Source organism: Oncorhynchus mykiss, chromosome 32, assembly GCF_013265735.2.
Source record: "Oncorhynchus mykiss isolate Arlee chromosome 32, USDA_OmykA_1.1, whole genome shotgun sequence".
In the NCBI taxonomy this organism is placed as follows: Eukaryota; Metazoa; Chordata; class Actinopteri; order Salmoniformes; family Salmonidae; genus Oncorhynchus; species Oncorhynchus mykiss.
Window position 1 is genome coordinate 10,106,696 of NC_050572.1, and position 20,838 is coordinate 10,127,533.

At 44.2% G+C, this 20,838-nt stretch overlaps 1 protein-coding gene and 1 long non-coding RNA gene across 5 annotated transcripts in view; both read right to left on the reverse strand.

Annotated features, from left to right (window-relative positions):
* The window catches only part of LOC110487897 (programmed cell death 6-interacting protein), a 37,178-nt gene extending 24,415 nt beyond the window's left edge, over positions 1-12,763 (reverse strand). For 2 of the 4 annotated variants that reach the window (XM_036971816.1, XM_036971815.1), the window contains exons 1-10: positions 12,415-12,763; positions 9,113-9,167; positions 8,616-8,685; positions 5,388-5,515; positions 3,182-3,335; positions 3,007-3,107; positions 1,925-2,056; positions 1,374-1,596; positions 1,099-1,222; positions 24-201 (exon numbers count right to left, since the gene is read on the reverse strand). In XM_036971816.1, coding sequence (XP_036827711.1) covers positions 24-201; positions 1,099-1,222; positions 1,374-1,596; positions 1,925-2,056; positions 3,007-3,107; positions 3,182-3,335; positions 5,388-5,515; positions 8,616-8,685; positions 9,113-9,167; positions 12,415-12,620 — 1,371 coding nt within the window. In that variant the 5' untranslated portion in view covers positions 12,621-12,763. The remainder of the gene's footprint in view (positions 1-23; positions 202-1,098; positions 1,223-1,373; positions 1,597-1,924; positions 2,057-3,006; positions 3,108-3,181; positions 3,336-5,387; positions 5,516-8,615; positions 8,686-9,112; positions 9,168-12,414) is intronic. The other 2 variants (XM_036971817.1, XM_036971814.1) reach the window with 2 other exon arrangements.
* A 7,469-nt stretch (positions 12,764-20,232) lies between these two features.
* Positions 20,233-20,838, reverse strand: part of LOC118946454 — a 1,203-nt gene continuing 597 nt past the window's right edge. Inside the window, exons 2-3 of the long non-coding RNA XR_005041284.1 lie at positions 20,476-20,574; positions 20,233-20,247 (exon numbers count right to left, since the gene is read on the reverse strand). This is a non-coding gene — a long non-coding RNA (uncharacterized LOC118946454). The remainder of the gene's footprint in view (positions 20,248-20,475; positions 20,575-20,838) is intronic.

Below are 20,838 nucleotides of genomic sequence, written 5' to 3' on the forward strand. Positions count from 1 at the left end.
TGTGTGTGTGTGTGTGTGTTTACCTCCTCCAGTATCTCTCGGTTTCGTGTAAGTAGTTCAGGCAGATCTCTGATCAGCTGCTCTATGCTCTGCAGCCCCCCCTGCTGGACGATGGCACGGGCCTTCTCAACAATGGATTGTGGGATAGAATCTCCAGACAGGTCCTCCAGAGCCGCAGGCAGGTTCAGAGATGCCAGGACACTGTTGTTAAATTATCAATACATTATCAATCTTTATAGATATTGTCATGCAGGGAGGGGCAACTTTGATGGGGTTGTGGGGCACAAAAAAATCTGAACTCATGATGAGGGGCTTCAGTTGCTCGCAGGTCTGCGTTACCCCCCCCCCCCCCCCGGGACCCTAGCAGAGAAATAACGGGGCCAAATTGACATCGGAGAGAAACGTTTCCAGTTTTAAAGCAAAGTAGCTGTAATTCTACACATTTTGTTATGGGGCGGAGAGAAAGATTCTGCAAGTTTATAACTAATTTCAATTTCATGCAATTTGACTTATTTTGCCATCGGGTGGAGATAAATGTTTGCCGTTGTTAATATGATATCTGAGAGACTGACTAACAAAATTAATGTGTGGGGGGGGGAGGGGCAGTCGATAATTCAACCATGATAACAAGTTTAGATTAGAGCTGTGGGGGTCACAAAATTGTCAGCCATTGGCCGTTAATTAACTGCTGGTCTCACGGTAATGTCTTCCACGTGTACAAATAAATCCATGTAAATCAGCCTACACCTTCACAATAAATCCATTATTTATTTTAGACAGGTCTAAAGAAACATGATATGAAGAAAATGTAGTGTATTTCAGAAGAACAGAATACTCTTGAGTTGTCCTTATGTTAGGGCCTGTCATAGGAGAGAAACTGCACAGCCACATTCCTAAATTGCCCCTTGTATATTCTAATATTTTAACTGGCAACAGGAAGTTGAGACACCGACTGAGATAAACAACATGTCGTTGATCAGCGGGCACTTCAAAACGGTGGGTCGTGGGGCCGCCAGTTGACCATCCCTGATGTCAACTCAAACAGCACAGTACAACAATCAATTGAACTGTTAATACAGTGTAAAGTAACATTCATACCCGTTGCAGAGGTTGGTAGCTTCTCTCATGGTTCCCACCAGTCTGTTGACCGTCTCAGCCTTCCTCTGGCTGTACACACTCATACTCTGCTGCACAGCCATGGGCACCATCTTCTCAAACAAGTCTACACACACACACACACACACACACACATTTGCGAATTCTATCAGACATTTACGCAAAAAGAAACAGTGTGTGTGCGTGTGGGAAACAGTGTGTGTGTGTGTGTGTGTGGGAAACAGTGTGTGTGTGTGTGTGTGTGTTGTTCCTCTCACCAGTGAACTTGGCGCTGAGCGGAGGTGTGATGGTGGTAGCCTTGACCAGCGCTGCCTTGCCGATGTGTTCCAGGTCTTTGACCTCGGGGACACGGTCGTGGTAGATGAAGTCGTTGTCCTTCTTGGCGGCCGTCAGAGCGCGGCTGATCCTATCGCTCAAATCCTTCACACTGACGTACTCGTCATAGCGAGACGCTACAGTCTTCACCAGCTCTGTAGCGTGCTGAGGGAACGAGACAAAAGAAGAGCGGGAGAAGACTAAGGAGGAAGACTTTGGTTGAGTGTTAATTCGGTCAGTGGAAAATCTAAATTATCAGGTGGAGTTAAAAACTCTGTCGGAACCACTGGGTTAAGTGTGTGTGTGTGTCTTTGTACCTGTAGGCGAGCGATCTCCTCTCCACTGGTTTAGGTGTGTGTGTGTGTGCGTTTACCTGTAGGCGAGCGATCTCCTCTCCACTGGTTTAGGTGTGTGTGTGTGTGTGTGTGTGTGTGTGTGTGTGTGTGTGTGTGTGGTTTGCTCCGTGTGTGTGTGTGTGTGTGTGTGTGTGTACCTGTAGGCGAGCGATCTCCTCTCCAAAGCGTTTCTTCTGCTTGGCGAGGAGAGACTGGTGCAGTTCAGCGTTGGCCTGCATGATGCAGTGTTTAGCTGACAGCACCGGCAGCACCTCCTGGAAATAGAAATACTGACAAGAGAACAACCACGGAGCAAACCACACACACACACGGAGCAAACCCCACACACACACACACAAACACACAGAGCAAACCCCCCACACACACACACACACGGAGCAAACCACACACACACACGGAGCAAACCACACACACGGAGCAAACCCCCCACACACACACGGAGCAAACCCCCCACACACACACGGAGCAAACCACACACACACACACACAGAGAGCAAACCACACACACAGAGAGAGAGCAAACCACACACACAGAGAGAGAGCAAACCACACACACAGAGAGAGAGCAAACCACACACACAGAGAGAGAGCAAACCACACACACAGAGAGAGAGCAAACCACACACACAGAGAGAGCAAACCACACACACAGAGAGAGCAAACCACACAACAGCACAAAGATCGGCAAGAGCAAATCACGAATGAGTATGCACATCACGACAACCAATCACGAACAGACAGGCAATCAGAAACATACACACACACACACACCACCAACACCACCACCACCAACACGAGGGATGCAGAGAGAGGAGGATAACGGGAGAAAGAACAGGACAGGCAGTGAGTGTTTAACCTTTCTGAAACATTCACCCAACCTACATCACAGAGAACGGTGTGTGTGTGTGTGTGTGTGTGTGTGGTTTGGCAGTGAGACAGGTTTAATACACACTTAATTTCAGAAGCCCATTATTTGGTAGTGAGAGACCAATCAGAATGGAAGTAGGACGGCAAAAGGGCCAATAAGAATACAGCCCAAAGTGTGACCAACCAATGAGAAAACAGCCCAGTTAGTGAATAACAAATCAGAATGGAGACTGTGTGGTAATCAACTAATCAGAACAGAGATAGTGACATGAGAGAAAGGGGAAAGTCCCTCTCATCCTTCCCCGTCTAGTGAGTAGTTCGGTCTCTCTCTCTCTCACACACACACACACACCTTGGGCAGGTTCTCTTTGTACTGGCACTGCTTGAAGGCGTCACCGTAGAAATCTGCCGTCTGATTCGCCAGTTTAGCGATGATGGCGTCCTTCATCTTATCTGCATGGCGAATGATACCATGGTTACTCGATTCATGTACGCGCATGTAAAGCGTGTAAAGCGTGTGAACGTACCTGACGTAGCCTTGAGGAAGAACACCTCCTGTGCCTGGGCCAGCATGATGAGACTGAGGGTTCCTACAGTCTCAGGAGAGATGTCCATAGTAGGTTCTCTGTTCAGAGCTGACAGCACTGTGTCCTTAATGTGACCAAATGCTCCACTCGCCAACTGGGGGGAGGGGGTGAGACACACAGAGAGACAGAAAGAGAGAGACAGAAAGAGAGAGAGAGAGAGAGAGAGAGAGAGAGCACAGAAAGAGAGAGAGAGAGAGACAGAAAGAGAGAGAGAAACAGAAAGAGAGACAGAAAGAGAGAGAGACAGAAACAGAAAGAGAGAGAGACAGAGTATCGGTTATATTATTTCTAAGTAGCATTACAATGATAAAAATGTGTAATTGGCTACGCCATCATCGCTAGTACTGAAGTAATACCTGGTAGTATTTGGCTGTATTGTAGTATACAGAAGTACAGTTGAAGTGTACATACACCTTAGCCACATACATTTAAACTCAGTTTTTCACAATTCTTTACAGTTAATCCGAGTAAAAATGCCCTGTCTTAGGTCAGTTAGGATCACTTTATTTTAAGAATGAGAAATGTCAGAATAATAGTAGAGAGAATGATTTATTTCAGCTTTTATTTCTTTCATCACATTCCCGGTGGGTCAGAAGTTTACATACACTCAATTAGTATTTGGTAGCATTGCCTTTAAATTGTTTAACTTGGGTCAAATGTTTCGGATAGCCTTCCACAAGCTTCCCACAATAAGTGGGTGAATTTTAACCCATTCCTCCTGACAGAACTGGTGTAACTGAGTCAGGTTTGTAGGCCTCCTTGCTCGTACAGGCTTTTTTTTTAGTTCTGCCCACAAATTGTCTATAGGATTGAGTTCAGGGCTTTGTGAGGGTCACTCCAATACCTTGACGTTGTTGTCCTTAAGCCATTTGCCACAACATTGAAAGGATGCTTGGGGTCATTGCCCATTTAGAATGCCCATTTGCGACCAAGCTTTAACTTCCTGACTGATGCCTTGAGATGTTGCTTCAATATATCCACATAATTTTCCTCCCTCATGATGCCATCTATTTTGTGAAGTGCACCAGTCCCTCCTGCAGCAAAGCACCCCCACAACATGATGCTGCCACCTCCATGCTTCACAGCTGGGATGGTGTTCTTCGGGTTGCAAGCCTACACCTTTTTCCTCCAAACATAACGATGGTCATTATGGCCAAACAGTTCTATTTTTGTTTCATCAGACCAGAGGACATTTCTCCAAAAAGTATGATCTTTGTCCCCATGTGCAGTTGCAAACCGTAGTCTGGCTTTTTTAAGGCTGTTTTGGAACAGTGGCTTCTTCCTTGCCGAGCGGCCTTTCAGGTTATGTCGATAAAGGACTCGTTTTTACTGTGGATGTAGATACTTTTGTACCGGTTTCCTCCATCATCTTCACAAGGTCCGTTGCTGTTCTGGGATTGATTTGCACTTTTCACACTAAAGTACGTTCATCTCTAGGAGACAGAACGCGTCTCCTTCCTGAGCGGTATGACGGCTGCTTGGTCCCATGGTGTTTATACTTGCGTACTACTGTTTTTACAGATGAACGTGGTACCTTCAGGTGTTTGGAAATTGCTCCCAAGAATGAACCAGACTTGTGGAGGTCTACAATTTCTATTCTGAGGTCTTGGCGGATTTCTTTTGATTTTCCCATGATGTCAAGCAAAGAGGCACTGAGTTTGAAGGTAGGCCTTGAAATACATCCACAGGTACACCTCCAATTGACTCAAATGATGTCAATTAGCCTATCAAAAGCTTCTAAAGCCATGACATCATTTTCTGGAATTTTCCAAGCTGTTTAAAGGCACAGTCAACTTAGTGTTTGTAAATATCTGACCCACTGGAATTGTGATACAGTGAATTATAAGTGAAATAATCTGTAAACAATTGTTGGAAAAATTACTTGTGTCATGCACAAAGTAGATGTCCTAACCGACCTGCCAAAACTATAGTTTGTTAACAAGAAATTTGTGGAGTGGTTGAAAAACGAGGTTTAATGACTCCAACCTAAGTGTATGTAAACTTCCCACTTCAACTGTACCTAGTAGCATTTAGCTATATTGTAGTATTACTATAGTAGTACCTGATAGTATTTGGCTATATTGTAGTATTACTATAGTAGTACCTGGTAGTATTTGGCTATATTGTAGTATTACTATAGTAGTACCTGGTAGTATTTGGCTGCGGCCTTCAGTCCTTCGTCGCTGTCCAGGTTCTGTTCTGAAGCGATCTGACTCGCCAACGCTGCTCCGTTGAACAACACACACGTCTTCTCATATCCCAGACTGGCGAGGGCTAATACACACACACACACACAGTACAGTCAAAAGAGTGCAAAGCTGTCATCGAGGCAAAGGGTGGCTACTTTGAAGAATCTAAAATATATTTCTGATTTGTTTAACACTTTTTTTTGGTTACTACATGATTCCATATGTGTTATTTCATAGTTTTGATGTCTTCACTATTATTCTACAATGTAGAAAACACACTCACACACACACACACCTGTTCGTCTGAGCTCAAGGTGCCAGAAAGGCTTCAGGCTGACATACCTCACAACACTCACAGAATAAGGTTGCCTTGTGGTTTCCTAGGGTTTCTATTAATGTTCCCATTCATTTTTTTCCCAGCACTGAGCTAATTTCAGGTCTGCTGAGCTCAAACTTGAACGTTCTGAAAATTCTGTGCAATTTCCAGCGCGCGTTTACTGTGAACACTGAGGCTCTACCTGCTTTAAGTTACAGTTTTACTGTGAACACTGAGGCTCTACCTGCTTTAAGTTACAGTTTTACTGTGAACACTGAGGCAGTACCTGCTTTAAGTTACAGTTTTACTGTGAACACTGAGGCTGTACCAGCTTTTAGTTACAGTTTTACTGGGAACACTGAGGCTGTACCTGCTTTAAGTTACAGTTTTACTGTGAACACTGAGGCTGTACCTGCTTTAAGTTACAGTTTTAAGTGGTCAAGTAGGCTACTGTGGCTATTTGATCATAATGTCGGCCTACCAGAGCGGCCTACCAGAGCGGCCTACCATCAAAAACAATGGAGAAAATGCATCCCATGACATTTTAACATGGAAGTACCTGTTCTATCATGCAGCCAATGTGTGAGACTTAAAAAACATGCAGGGCTTGACATGAACCTGTTGATCCACTTGTCCTTCAGACAAGGAGGAGAATGAAAATGTTGTGTTGTTTGATGCAAGAAACCACTTAACAAAACAAAACAATTCATTATTATTCCCATTATTTACAGAGAATCAGGCAAATTATTTTACCCTCTGCCTATTGGCTACTTAGCTTATTGAAGCCTGTCTCAAAACACAACACTGTTCCTTTGAGACCTTTACCTGACTCGCTTTTCAAAGATGTCTAGAAATGTACATGTTTTTGTTGGAAGTAAATCACTCCGCTATTGTTGACTACTAATGATCTATAACTGGGCTAATAACTCACTAACTAGTAAAGGATATGAACACAATGTGCACGTGATTACATGCAGCTCTCTACCCACAACCACAGCTGAAAACACAGTCCAGTTCAGAGTCAAATGGCACAGTACCATATACGCAGCTCTGATTGGTTATGCCGCACCGGTCTGTGTAGAGTAGATCGCTGATTGGTTATGCCGCACCGAGGTAGATCGCTGATTGGTTATGCCGCACCGAGGTAGATCGCTGATTGGTTATGCCGCACCGAGGTAGATCGCTGATTGGTTATGCCGCACCGAGGTAGATCTCTGATTGGTTATGCCGCACCGAGGTAGATCTCTGATTGGTTATGCCGCACCGAGGTAGATCGCTGATTGGTTATGCCGCACCGAGGTAGATCTCTGATTGGTTATGCCGCACCGAGGTAGATCTCTGATTGGTTATGCCGCACCGAGGTAGATCTCTGATTGGTTATGCCGCACCGAGGTAGAGTAGAGCTCTGAGTCGTGAGCAATAGAATCCTACAGCGATGTGTTCTGCCTACAACAAAATCTCTTGATAGTTTGTTTTGGTACGTTGCATTGAAAGTGGTGAATATTTGCGTTGATTCGATCACAATTCCCACAGTAAAGGGAAACGTTGATAGTGTTAACTAAAAGGGAAAACTCTAGAACGTTGATAGTGTTAACTAAAGGGGAAAACTCTAGAACGTTGATAGTGTTAACTAAAGGGGAAAACTCTAGAACGTTGATAGTGTTAACTAAAGGAGAAAACTCTAGAACGTTGATAGTGTTAACTAAAGGGGAAAACTCTAGAACGCTGATAGTGTTACCTAAAGGGGAAAACTCTAGAACGTTGATAGTGTTACCTAAAGGGGAAAACTCTAGAACGTTGATAGTGTTAACTAAAGGAGAAAACTCTAGAACGTTGATAGTGTTAACTAAAGGGGAAAACTCTAGAACGTTGATAGTGTTAACTAAAGGAGAAAACTCTAGAACGTTGATAGTGTTAACTAAAGGGGAAAACTCTAGAACGCTGATAGTGTTACCTAAAGGGGAAAACTCTAGAACGTTGATAGTGTTACCTAAAGGGGAAAACTCTAGAACGTTGATAGTGTTACCTAAAGGGGAAAACTCTAGAACGTTGATAGTGTTAACTAAAGGGGAAAACTCTAGAACGTTGATAGTGTTACCTAAAGGGGAAAACTCTAGAACGTTGATAGTGTTAACTAAAGGGGAAAACTCTAGAACGTTGATAGTGTTAACTAAAGGGGAAAACTCTAGAACGTTGATAGTGTTAACTAAAGGAGAAAACTCTAGAACGTTGATAGTGTTAACTAAAGGGGAAAACTCTAGAACGTTGATAGTGTTACCTAAAGGGGAAAACTCTAGAACGTTGATAGTGTTACCTAAAGGGGAAAACTCTAGAACGTTGATAGTGTTACCTAAAGGGGAAAACTCTAGAACGTTGATAGTGTTAACTAAAGGGGAAAACTCTAGAACGTTGATAGTGTTACCTAAAGGGGAAAACTCTAGAACGTTGATAGTGTTAACTAAAGGGGAAAACTCTAGAACGTTGATAGTGTTACCTAAAGGGGAAAACTCTAGAACGTTGATAGTGTTAACTAAAGGAGAAAACTCTAGAACGTTGATAGTGTTAACTAAAGGGGAAAACTCTAGAACGTTGAGTGAAGTTCAATCTCGTGCTTCTCTCCTTGTGCTGATATTTTCCCCGAGGAGCTGCACGGCAACTTAGAGGGAACATTGGTCACTGTATGTGTGTGTGTGAGGGGTGAGAGACAGAGTTGGGCTGGTCGTGTGCGACACACAGACTATATACAGGAAATTAATCAGTTACGATAAAAAAAAAGACAAGGAGAAAAACACCCATCATGCAATAGGACTTCCTCATACATCTGCTAGAACTAACCATGCCCAGAGGCCTGAATGTGTCTGTGGCCTACCTAGTTTGACTGAGCCCCCGAACAGTGAGCCTTTATCAAAGGCATCTTTCCATGTGAAGGTTAGACACAGCTGCAGGAAGACAGAGAGATTAGATATATAAGTTTAAACATTATTTAAAAACAATTTAAATATAGTATATAGAAATGTTGTGGGACTATAGTAGATGAAGAATCAATATTTTTTTATATTGAGTATTTATTGGGTAATTATGCTAGTGTATTATGTCTGTTTGTAATAGTGTGTTATATGTGAAAGTGTGTTTGTATTATAAATTGTATTTTAATGTTTAAGGACTCTTGGAAGATTAGTCCAAATGGGGACTAAAAGAGATCCTAATCAAATCAGCAACATGATCACCTGTTATTATTGACTAGCGGTTCATGTGTGACGTGATTCTCTGCAGACAGACACTGTAGTGTAGTTTTCTATTGTACCGTTGTTGTGCACCCCCCCCCCCCACCCTTCAGCATTGAGTGGATGGAAGGTTGTAATCTACCTGGTTTTCAGAGAAGGGGAACTTGGGCTCCACAGCACACAGCTGGTCATAGTACCTACAGGAGAAGCGGGAGAACACACTTTTATTGTTTGGACCAATCAGAAAAGAGAGAAGTGTGTGAGAGACACATGACAGTGAGAGACACATGACAGTGAGTCAGAGAGTGGGGCGACTGTCACTCTTCAGATAAACACCGGTGTGGTAATATTCTTCAGCTATCTGCTACCGTGATCTGGAACATTCTATTCTAAGGATTGACATCAGAGTGAAAGACAGAGAGTTGTGACTGGAGAAATCCCTGTGTACTACAGTTGGTGTTATACTGGTACTGCAGCTGACTCAGGTCAGGAATAACCCCTTGAAAAGAGGACAGAGAGGAAGGAAGGAGAGATGGGAGAGGAAGGAGTGGAACTAGCAGAAGTGCAGTCTGAGAATGGGAAAGGAGGAAAACAGAGAGAAGAGAGAGAAGAGCAAAAGGGGAGCGCTGAAGCATTTTAGGCACAAACAATGATTACCACGGTTACACTAAAGTTGTCATGCTAAGAGACCAAACTACGTACATGTACACAGGGTTTGTATTTTCTGATCAATTTCCACTGGTTCCATTACACCGGGAGTTGGAATAAAGTGCCAATTGAGTACTCTCAAGTATGTGATGAAAAACAAATTATATTTATATTTCCAGTTTGGAGTTTCGTCCCAGCCAGGACTGCTAGCGACTAGTTGGCTGTCTGTCTGCAGGGCTGTGAAAGGGATACGGAATACAAGGCCCGTTGCCATAGCTACCTGGCACATGGGTCATTAGTTAAGAGCCAAGGAGAGGCTCCAATGCTAACAATCCCCTCATAGGTGCCTACGAGCAGTGTAGAGCGCAACCAGAATGCTAATGTGGGCTAGCGATAGCATGGCCCTACACCACCCTGTAGCTAGCACGCCTATGCTAACATTAATTACGTTCCTCCAGCAAACACTCCTTAGCCCTAACATCCACCCTCCTACCTCACACTGCAGAAACAGAGAGAGAGGCAGAGAGAGAAGTGCAAAGACAAAGAGAATGGACAAAAAAAAAAAGAGAGAGTTGCTGACTGACACTAAAAGAAAACAGGACACAAAAGTATGAGGGAATGGATACACACCCCTGGTAACAGTGTTTGGCTTCCTTGTCCTTCAACATGAAAGATACAGTCTAGTGTTGGCACTTGGCTGTGGGACTGGCTACTAGACAATACCAGTTAGCCTAAGAACTGCAGCTATAACAGTAGGAACAGTAGTGTAGAGAAAGCAGAGCTGCTAGGGCTCTATTGTAACTATTGTTATAAATCATGGTTAGCAGATGTTAATGCAAGTGTAGCGAAATGCTTGTGCTTCTAGTTCTGACAATGCAGTAATAACCAACGAGTAATCTAACCTAACAATTTCACAACAACTACCTTATACACACACACAAGTGTAAAGGGATGAAGAATATGTACATAAAGATATATGAATGAGTGATGGTACAGAACAGCATTGGCAAGATGCAGTAGATGGTTTCGAGTACAGTATATACATATGAGATGAGATTATATAATGCTCTGTGGACAATACCAGGGTAAACTAAGAGTCATTTGACTCCACACAGGGAAGCAAAGTATAAAGTTGTCAACTAATCATCAAGTCCTCAATGAGTTGAATTAAGTGTGCTTGTCAATGGCTACAACCCTAGATGTACATATTAGCTCAATTACCTTGCCTGACCCGTACCCCCCCCCCCCCCCCACATTGACTCAGTACCCCCCCGCCCCCCGCCCCCCCTTGACTCAGTATCGTTACCCCCCCCCCCCCCCTATATAGCCTTTCTTACAACTGTATTGTTGGTTAAGGGCTTGTCAGTAAGCGTTTAACGGTAAAGTTGTATTCGGCGCATGTGACCAATCACATTTGATTTCAAGCCGTGTACTGTTAGGGGTACAGGAGGAACTGGGTTGAGAAACACTGGTCTTAAACCATGCTGACGTCACTAGTACTTTATAGAATAGATCACTGGGTAGAAAACCAGAGAGGATAGAAAGTCAGAGGTAACGTCACAGGGGACCGGAGAACAGAGTCCGTAACGTCACAGGGGACCGGAGAACAGAGTCCGTAACGTCACAGGGGACCGGAGAACAGAGTCCGTAACGTCACAGGGGACCAGAGAACAGAGTCCGTAACGTCACAGGGGACCGGAGTCAAAGACAGGACTGCTATTTGGTTAACAAACCTCCTTTACTGTTTGCTGCATGGAGCGCTATGCAAAACATCCCTAACACATCATAGTGTGGGTTGGGGTATTCTTTTTAAGATGAGATCGGTATTATTCAGCTAAACCAGAGCAGAGGCAAGGGACTATATTATATCTACATACACAAACAGATAACGCAGATCAATACAGCACAGACAATGTATATTCTGAATGGTAATATTGCATCCCTCCACCTAAAACTTGTTTCAGATGAGTATCTTTCAAGAAGCTATAGTGGCATAGGAGGTAGCCCTCCTGAAACCATCCACACATAATTCTCCTGAAACGAACATTACTTCGTGTTGCAGTAGCATAACAATACACACTAGTTAGAATTGGAAACATGAACATGTTGTTATTGGTCTTCACTTCGTAAATAACAAGGACGCCAACAAACAACGTTGTATAGCGGCAGAATAAGATACCGGACAGCGAGTGGGCTACTTCATTACATTTTGTGAGTTGATGCCTATTCGGCAGCTAGTTTACAAGGTGAATTGATCGTGCTACTTTGTATGAGTTGTTTGTTGGCGTCCTTGTTATTTACGAAGTTTTTGGAACAGATTCCTGTTGGAAAGTTCCACTAATTATTCCCACCCTTCCTGGGTCTCGTGACTTTGCAGAATTTGACAATGACACCTTGAAATATGATATTGCGGCTGGTCAAACGGACAAGGATGCCAGCTGGGAAATGAACTAATTGCAACTGTTCATCCTAACGACGTCTCCTCGACTTGGCTAACAGGAAAGTTAGCTAAGCAACATTGCGAACTACGTTACTTAAGCTAATTGACAGCAAGTTCATTTCACACGGGGAACTCGTTGTTGAGGAATTAAGACATCGATTAACAATTTATGACAAGTTAACGCATTGACAAACACATGACTCAAAAGGGGAAAAACCGCATCCGAGAATTTCAGGGTGCGGCAATCCAGTTAGTTAGCATCAAGCCTAGCCATTTCTACACAGGTTAAGCAGCTAGCTGGAGTTAGCAGACTAGCGAACCTAAACTAGCTACTCGAGTCTGGCAGTCTTTCTAACCTCAGGAGGATTTCCAGTGAGCTTTCGTGTTTGTCGAGCGGCCTCCCCAGAGCACTCTTGCGCAGCTTGTTCAACTCCTCCACGGATCGGATGTAGTCCGCTTGCTCCTCAGCCGCTGGGTATGTCGCCGTGACGAATTTCGAAAGTGGTTTAACTAGATCTACTTCAGACGACTTCTTTAACGGGACAGAAATAAAAGTCGCCATTTTCGGACCACGAAAATGAACAGCAACAAAAAAAATCTGTGTTAACTAGCCAGCTAGCTAGCTATCAATTGAACAATAACAACAAGCGGCGACTCACTTCCTGGATATTGCTGTGAAACAGGTGACGTTGACGCACAGAAAGTTGCGCAGACGCATTAAGGGAAAGATGGGAGTTTTTCATGATTTCTCTGACCCAGATAGACAGCACCAGTGGTGGAAAAAATACCCAATTGTTGTTATACTTGAGTGTAAGTAAAGATGCTTTAATAAAAAATGACTAAAGTGAAAGTCACCCAGTAAAATACTACTTGAGCAAAAGTGTAAAAGGATTTGATTTTAAATATACTTAAGTATCAAAAGTAAATATAATTGCTAAAATAGACATAAGTATCAAAAGTGAAATTATGAATAATTTAAAATTCCTTACATTAAGTAAACCAGATGGCATAATTTTCTTGTTTTTCAAACGAATGGATAGCCAGAGGCCACTCCACCACTCAGACATCATTTACAGATAGCCAGAGGCCACGCCACCACTCAGACATCATTTACAGATAGCCAGAGGCCACTCCACCACTCAGACATCATTTACAGATAGCCAGAGGCACACTCCACCACTCAGACATCATTTACAGATAGCCAGAGGCCACTCCACCACTCAGACATCATTTACAGATAGCCAGAGGCCACTCCACCACTCAGACATCATTTACAGATAGCCAGAGGCCACTCCACCACTCAGACATAATTTACAGATAGCCAGAGGCACACTCCACCACTCAGACATCATTTACAGATAGCCAGAGGCACACTCCACCACTCAGACATAATTTACAGATAGCCAGAGGCACACTCCACCACTCAGACATCATTTACAGATAGCCAGAGGCACACTCCACCACTCAGACATCATTTACAGATAGCCAGAGGCACACTCCACCACTCAGACATCATTTACAGATAGCCAGAGGCCACTCCACCACTCAGACATCATTTACAGATAGCCAGAGGCACACTCCACCACTCAGACATCATTTACAGATAGCCAGAGGTACACTCCACCACTCAGACATCATTTACAGATAGCCAGAGGCCACTCCACCACTCAGACATCATTTACAGATAGCCAGAGGCACACTCCACCACTCAGACATCATTTACAGATAGCCAGAGGCACACTCCACCACTCAAACATCATTTACAGATAGCCAGAGGCACACTCCACCACTCAGACATCATTTACAGATAGCCAGAGGCCACTCCACCACTCAGACATCATTTACAGATAGCCAGAGGCCACTCCACCACCACTGTTTGCTCTTCACTGCCTTGCATGGTATGGCTCTACATACTGAAGTATAATGACATGTTTCTCTAGGGAGAGACAGGGACAAGTGTGTAATGTGAGAATAACTAAATTGACTTTGCAGTTGACTCTAATTTTCATTCTCCATAGAGACGCTGGATATCGAGTTTCAATCCTTCACATCCCTCATGTTCAGTAGAGCCCATCTGTAGACATGGAGTTGCTGTAGCAGATAGACCGCTTCCTGTAGGTAACGATCCATAGACATGGAGCTGCTGCAGGAGAAAGACCACTTCCTGTAGGTAACAATCCATAGACATGGAGCTGCTGCAGCAGATAGACCACTTCCTGTAGGTGAAACACAGGAACGGATGAGCACAGATTTCATTTCACATAAGGCTTAATGTGTGTGACTGTTTCGCAATGTGCTCGATTAGTGGGTATATATCTGAAGGTTCTAATGTGTGTGTGTGGAGGCAGACTGTTGTACCGTCTGTCCTCTCTGGAGGGGTTGGTGTGTGGAGGCAGACCGTTGTACCGTCTGTCCTCTCTGGAGGGGTTGGTGTGTGGAGGCAGACCGTTGTACCGTCTGTCCTCTCTGGAGGGGTTGGTGTGTGGAGGCAGACCGTTGTACCGTCTGTCCTCTCTGGAGGGGTTGGTGTGTGGAGGCAGACCGTTGTACCGTCTGTCCTCTCTGGAGGGGTTGGTGTGTGGAGGCAGACTGTTGTACCGTCTGTCCTGTCTGGAGGGGTTGGTGTGTGGAGGCAGACTGTTGTACCGTTTCCACAACCTTGATTGGAGTCCACCTGTGGTAAATTCAATTGATTGGACATGATTTGGAAAAGACACACCTGTCTATATAAGGACCCACAGTTGACAGTGCACGTCAGAACCAAAAACCAAGGTCCTTCTCCCCCGAGTTTAAACAAAAGGTAGAACAAGTCAACAGGTCTGAATGCTTTCATAATGCACTGTACAGACTATCAGGAATGTTCCATGGGACCGAGGATAGTCCATTGGTAGGGGACATGCAGAAAGGTGACGTTAGTCTTTCCCTACACCTTACCCTCTACTCTCACCTTAGACCACTGACCCCTAAGTCTGTGTAACAGTATAACTTTAGACCGTCCCCTCGCCGCGACCCGGGCTCGAACCAGGGCCCCTCTGCACACATCAACAACAGTCACCCCTCGAAGCATCGTTACCCATCGCTCCACAAAAGCCGCGGCCCTTGCAGAGCAAAGGGAACTGCTACTTAAAGGTCTCAGAGCAAGTGACGTCACCGATTGAAACAATATTTAGCGCGCACCGCCGCTAACTAAGCTAGCCGTTTCACATCCGTTACATTTTCCATCATGACCTGACGAGTGTTATAGGAGTAGAAGGCGGAGTATTTCCTGGTCACCAGCGGCAGCGCTCTGTGCTATGGACGGACTTCTTGCAGTTCCTGTTACTACAAAATGTTCAAGGTCCCCCCCCCATGACTCATTTACAGAACTCAAAGCATTCACTACAATAAAAACATTTTAATCGTTCATTAACAAGTTCATGTAAAAACTTTTTTTTTTTAAATACATTTTTAAAATATTTTATTTTTTGCATTTTCCGATTAAGAACATTCAAAAGTGAAAAGATAGACAACGATAGGACAAAGTAACAGACGAGCGTAACAAATAACTATATATATATATATATATATACAAACATACAATAAGAAAAAATAAATGAGACATTTGACCATATGGTCACCTGCTGTAAACTACATGTTATACATTACGTGTGAAACATTATATAAGGATTATTCAATCAATGAGATGTGGGGGAGATTTGACCATATGGTCACCTGCTGTAAACTACATGTTATACATTACGTGTGAAACATTATATAAGGATTATTCAATCAATGAGATGTGGGGAAATTCTCCATATAGTCAATAAAAGGTTGTCAAATTCTGTAAAATGTCTTTAATTTATTCCTCAAGCAGTAAGTGATTTTCTCCAAAGGGATACAACTATTAACTTCCGATAGCCACATTGCAACTGAAAATACAATATTTTTTGAAAACATTGATAAAGATGAGCAGAACATACTATAAAATAACATGTATGCTCCAAAAAAAATCTGATCATGTTTATTTTACTATTGTTAAGAGAAAGAGATTTTGTTTAAGAAGTAACTTCTAAAAGGCTAGACCCCCCTCCCTCCCTCCCAGTGCAGTCAACCAACACTTTCAAGTCCTGTGTCATTGCAGGGTTACAGCAGAGCTGTGTGGGTACTGAAGGCACTTTTAGTGAGATTTTTGTGCTTTGGGCAGTTACAAGAATCCTGTTTTCAACATATTGCTCTCCCTGGGCCACAGTATCCACCCATCTCCTGCCCTAATAGCCTCGTTTATACCTGGCGCTAACATGCGTCCTGGTCTTGTCCACATTTTCAGACAGGTGTAGATGATTAAAAGATGCATGGTGATCAGATCTTCCGCAGGCATCTGGGTATCTTACACGTGTTGCCGGATGCGGACAGTGAAACCGTTTAAATCATTATCCTGATTTCCCGTCCGTGTCTTCACTGACCTTTTCAACATCTCCTTGTCCCATTCTGTAATCCCAACATGTTTCAAGCAGACAGATTGTCTCAGTTCCTATGAATTTAAAAAGGTAACCTGCCCTGAAACGATTACCGCCCCGTAGCACTCACATCTGTAACCATGAAATGCTTGGACAAGCTGGTCATGACACACAACTACGCACAACCATTGAAGAGTAGTGGGACAGCATTCCACAACTCTATGCGAAGATGTGTCGCGCTGCATGAGGAAAATGGTGGTCACACCAGACACTGACTGGTTTTCTGATCCACGCCCCTATCTTAAAAAAATATATATCTGTAACCACCCGAACCTATCTGTATTCCATAGATCAGGACTTATTTACATTTCCTGATTTCCTTATATAAACTAATTTAGTAAAAATCTTTTGAAATTATTGCATGTTTTTGCTCAGTGTTCACGCTGACATGCATCCTTTGTCCTGATCTTGTCCACATGGTATTAAAATGTGTCTCTTACTCTTCCACTCTGTCTGCATTGTGACATTTCCTGGTCCTTCTCTGTATGTAGATTATTAGACAGCTGGACTTATTCCACATGTTGTGTTACAGCCTGAAATCACCCATCTGACATACAATACCCCATAATGACATCACAATATCCCATAATGACTTATTCCACATGTTGTGTTACAGCCTGAAATCACCCATATGACATCACAATATCCCATAATTACTTATTCCACATGTTGTTGTGTTACAGCCCGAAATCAAAATTGATTTGATTTTTTTCACACCCATCTGACATCACAATACCCCATAATGACATCACAATATCCCATAATGACAAAGTGAAAACATGTTTTTAGAAATGTTTGCTAATTTATTGAAAATTAAATACAGAAATATCTAATTTACATAGGTACTCACTCATAAGTGCTCTGTGAAGTTGGCTGTGATTTTCAGGTCTTTCCATAGATTTATGACAATTTAAGTCAATACTGTAACTAGGCCAATCAGGAGCAGCATTCAATATCGTCTCGGTAACCAACTCCAGTGTACATTTGTGTTTTTGTCCTACCGAACAGTGAATTTGTCTCCCAGTGTCTGGTGGAAAGCAGATTTTGCCTGTGCTTAGCTCTATTCCATTTATTCCCCCCCCCCCCCAAAATCCCTAGTGGTTGCTGATGACAAGCATACCCATAACATGATGCAGCCACCAATATCCTTGAAAATATGAAGTGGTACTCAGTGCCTCATTGCAAACAGGATGCAAGTTTTGACATGTTTATTCTGTACAGGCCTCCTGTCATTTAGGTTAGTATTGTGTGTAGGGCTCGTGACACATTTCAATATAATCCATTTTAAATTCAGGCTTGAACGCAACAAAATGTGGAAAGGGGATTGAATAGTTTGAACTAGGTAAACCAGTATGTAAACATTAAAGGGATTCATGCTATGATATGCAAACATTTAGGGCTTTTAGTTAGAACGTCACAAATGTATTTAAAATAAATCTATTCACGTTTCATATACAATTTGTGATGTTATTCATAGCGTGGTTATGGTATGTGGCCCTTATCATAAACAACACAGACCATCTTTACGAAATAACTTTATTTTCAGCACAGACGTGTTTGCATCTTCAGTTTGACTGTCGGCTGTACAGAAAGTGACCATGACCTCACCTACACTCAGAGTCAGGGAACACAGAGAGAGAGACAGGGAACACAGAGAGAGAGACAGGGAACATAGAGAGAGACAGGGAACACAGAGAGAGACAGGGAACACAGAGAGAGACAGGGAACACAGAGAGACAGGGAACACAGAGAGACAGGGAACACAGACTGAACGGGAACACAGAGAGACAGGGAACACAGAGAGACAGGGAACACAGAGACAGGGAACACAGGTAGAACTAGGACAGGGAACTCAGGTAGAACACAGGTAGAACTAGGACAAGAGATGGAGTCTGTAGAGATGGAGACCCAGGGTCTGTAGAGATGGAGACCCAGGGTCTGTAGAGATCGAGGCGTGACCCAGGGTCTGTAGAGATGGAGGTGTGACCCAGGGTCTGTAGAGATGGAGGTGTGACCCAGGGTCTGTAGAGATGGAGGTGTGACCCAGGGTCTGTAGAGATGGAGGTGTGACCCAGGGTCTGTAGAGATGGAGGTGTATTCTCAGTGATGTGACCCAGGGTCTGTAGAGATGGAGGTGTGACCCAGGGTCTGTAGAGATGGAGGTGTGACCCAGGGTCTGTAGAGATGGAGGTGTGACCCAGGGTCTGTAGAGATGGAGGTGTGACCCAGGGTCTGTAGAGATGGAGGTGTGACCCAGGGTCTGTAGAGATGGAGGTGTGACCCAGGGTCTGTAGAGATGGAGGTGTATTCTCAGTGATGTGACCCAGGGTCTGTAGAGATGGGGGTGTATTCTCAGTGATGTGACCCAGGGTCTGTAGAGATGGGGGTTTATTCTCAGTGATGTGACCCAGGGTCTGTAGAGATGGGGGTTTATTCTCAGTGATGTGACCCAGGGTCTGTAGAGATGGGGGTGTATTCTCAGTGATGTGAAATGTTCTGAACGTTGCATATAGAAATAGAATAGGGATTCAGACAGCCAATCACATCCGTTCAACACCACATATTTCTACCTGAACGTTCTGTAAGGACCTCTTGAACAGGCCCTGTGCTCCTCACTTCCTGGTGTTGAAGTAGCTGCCAGGTTCTGTTCCAACTCAAACATTAACACTTGATTTCTCCCAGGAGTCATGAAGGGTGTGGCTCCAAAACTACAAACTACATCAAGTTGGACTTGGTGGTTTTCAGTACAGGTTTTTTTTATTTTGGGGATTTATTTTTAAAGGACTGGGCTACATTTATTTTCGGACAAAATCAAATAAAAATAGCTTCCTTCCTCCCAACCTCATTCTCTTGACTAAAAGGCAAACTAAGCCACAAACAAAAGCAGTGACAACTGACATGATCAAACCAGGTTAGTTTCTGCAACAATAAACACACGCACACACACTTCCACTGCCAGTAGTCAACGACTAACTACGGCCAGCGGACAGACCTGAGAACACATACAGGGTTTCCATCCCATCCTGTCAGGGGTGAAGAAAGGCCACGCCTTGTATGAGCCGTGGTTTCACTCTCAAGACACACAACCTTGTTCTAAGGTCACCTTCATCCCAAACCAGTTTGGTTCATTTCTGTGTGTTTATTTATGTCACCCTGCCCCCCTCCTCACCCCCTCTCCATGTCAATAGTCTAGAGACGCATCCTCCTCACCCCATCTCCATGTCAATAGTCTAGAGACGCTTCCTCCTCTCCATGTCAATAGTCTAGAGACGCCTCCTCCTCACCCCCTCTCCATGTCAATAGTCTAGAGACGCTTCCTCCTCTCCATGTCAATAGTCTAGAGACGCCTCCTCCTCACCCCCACTCCATGTCAATAGTCTAGAGACGCTTCCTCCTCTCCATGTCAATAGTCTAGAGACGCTTCCTCCTCACCTCCTCTCCATGTCAATAGTCTAGAGACACCTCCTCCTCACCCCCTCTCCATGTCAATAGTCTAGAGACGCTACCTCCTCTCCATGTCAATAGTCTAGACACCTCCTCCTCTCCCCCTCTCCATGTCAATAGTCTAGAGACGCCTCCTCCTCACCCCCTCTCCATGTCAATAGTCTAGAGACGCTTCCTCCTCTCCATGTCAATAGTCTAGAGACGCCTCCTCCTCACCCCCACTCCATGTCAATAGTCTAGAGACGCTTCCTCCTCTCCATGTCAATAGTCTAGAGACGCCTCCTCCTCTCCATGTCAATAGTCTAGAGACGCCTCCTCCTCACCCCCTCTCCATGTCAATAGTCTAGAGACGCTACCTCCTCTCCATGTCAATAGTCTAGACGCCTCCTCCTCTCCCCCTCTCCATGTCAATAGTCTAGAGACGCCTCCTCCTCACCCCCTCTCCATGTCAATAGTCTAGAGACGCCTCCTCCTCACCCCCTCTCCATGTCAATAGTCTAGAGACGCTTCCTCCTCTCCATGTCAATAGTCTAGAGACGCCTCCTCCTCTCCATGTCAATAGTCTAGAGACGCCTCCTCCTCACCCCCTCTCCATGTCAATAGTCTAGAGACGCTACCTCCTCTCCATGTCAATAGTCTAGACGCCTCCTCCTCTCCCCCTCTCCATGTCAATAGTCTAGAGACGCCTCCTCCTCACCCCCTCTCCATGTCAATAGTCTAGAGACGCCTCCTCCTCACCCCCTCTCCATGTCAATAGTCTAGAGACGCTTCCTCCTCACCTCCTCTCCATGTCAATAGTCTAGAGACGCCTCCTCCTCACCCCCTCTCCATGTCAATAGT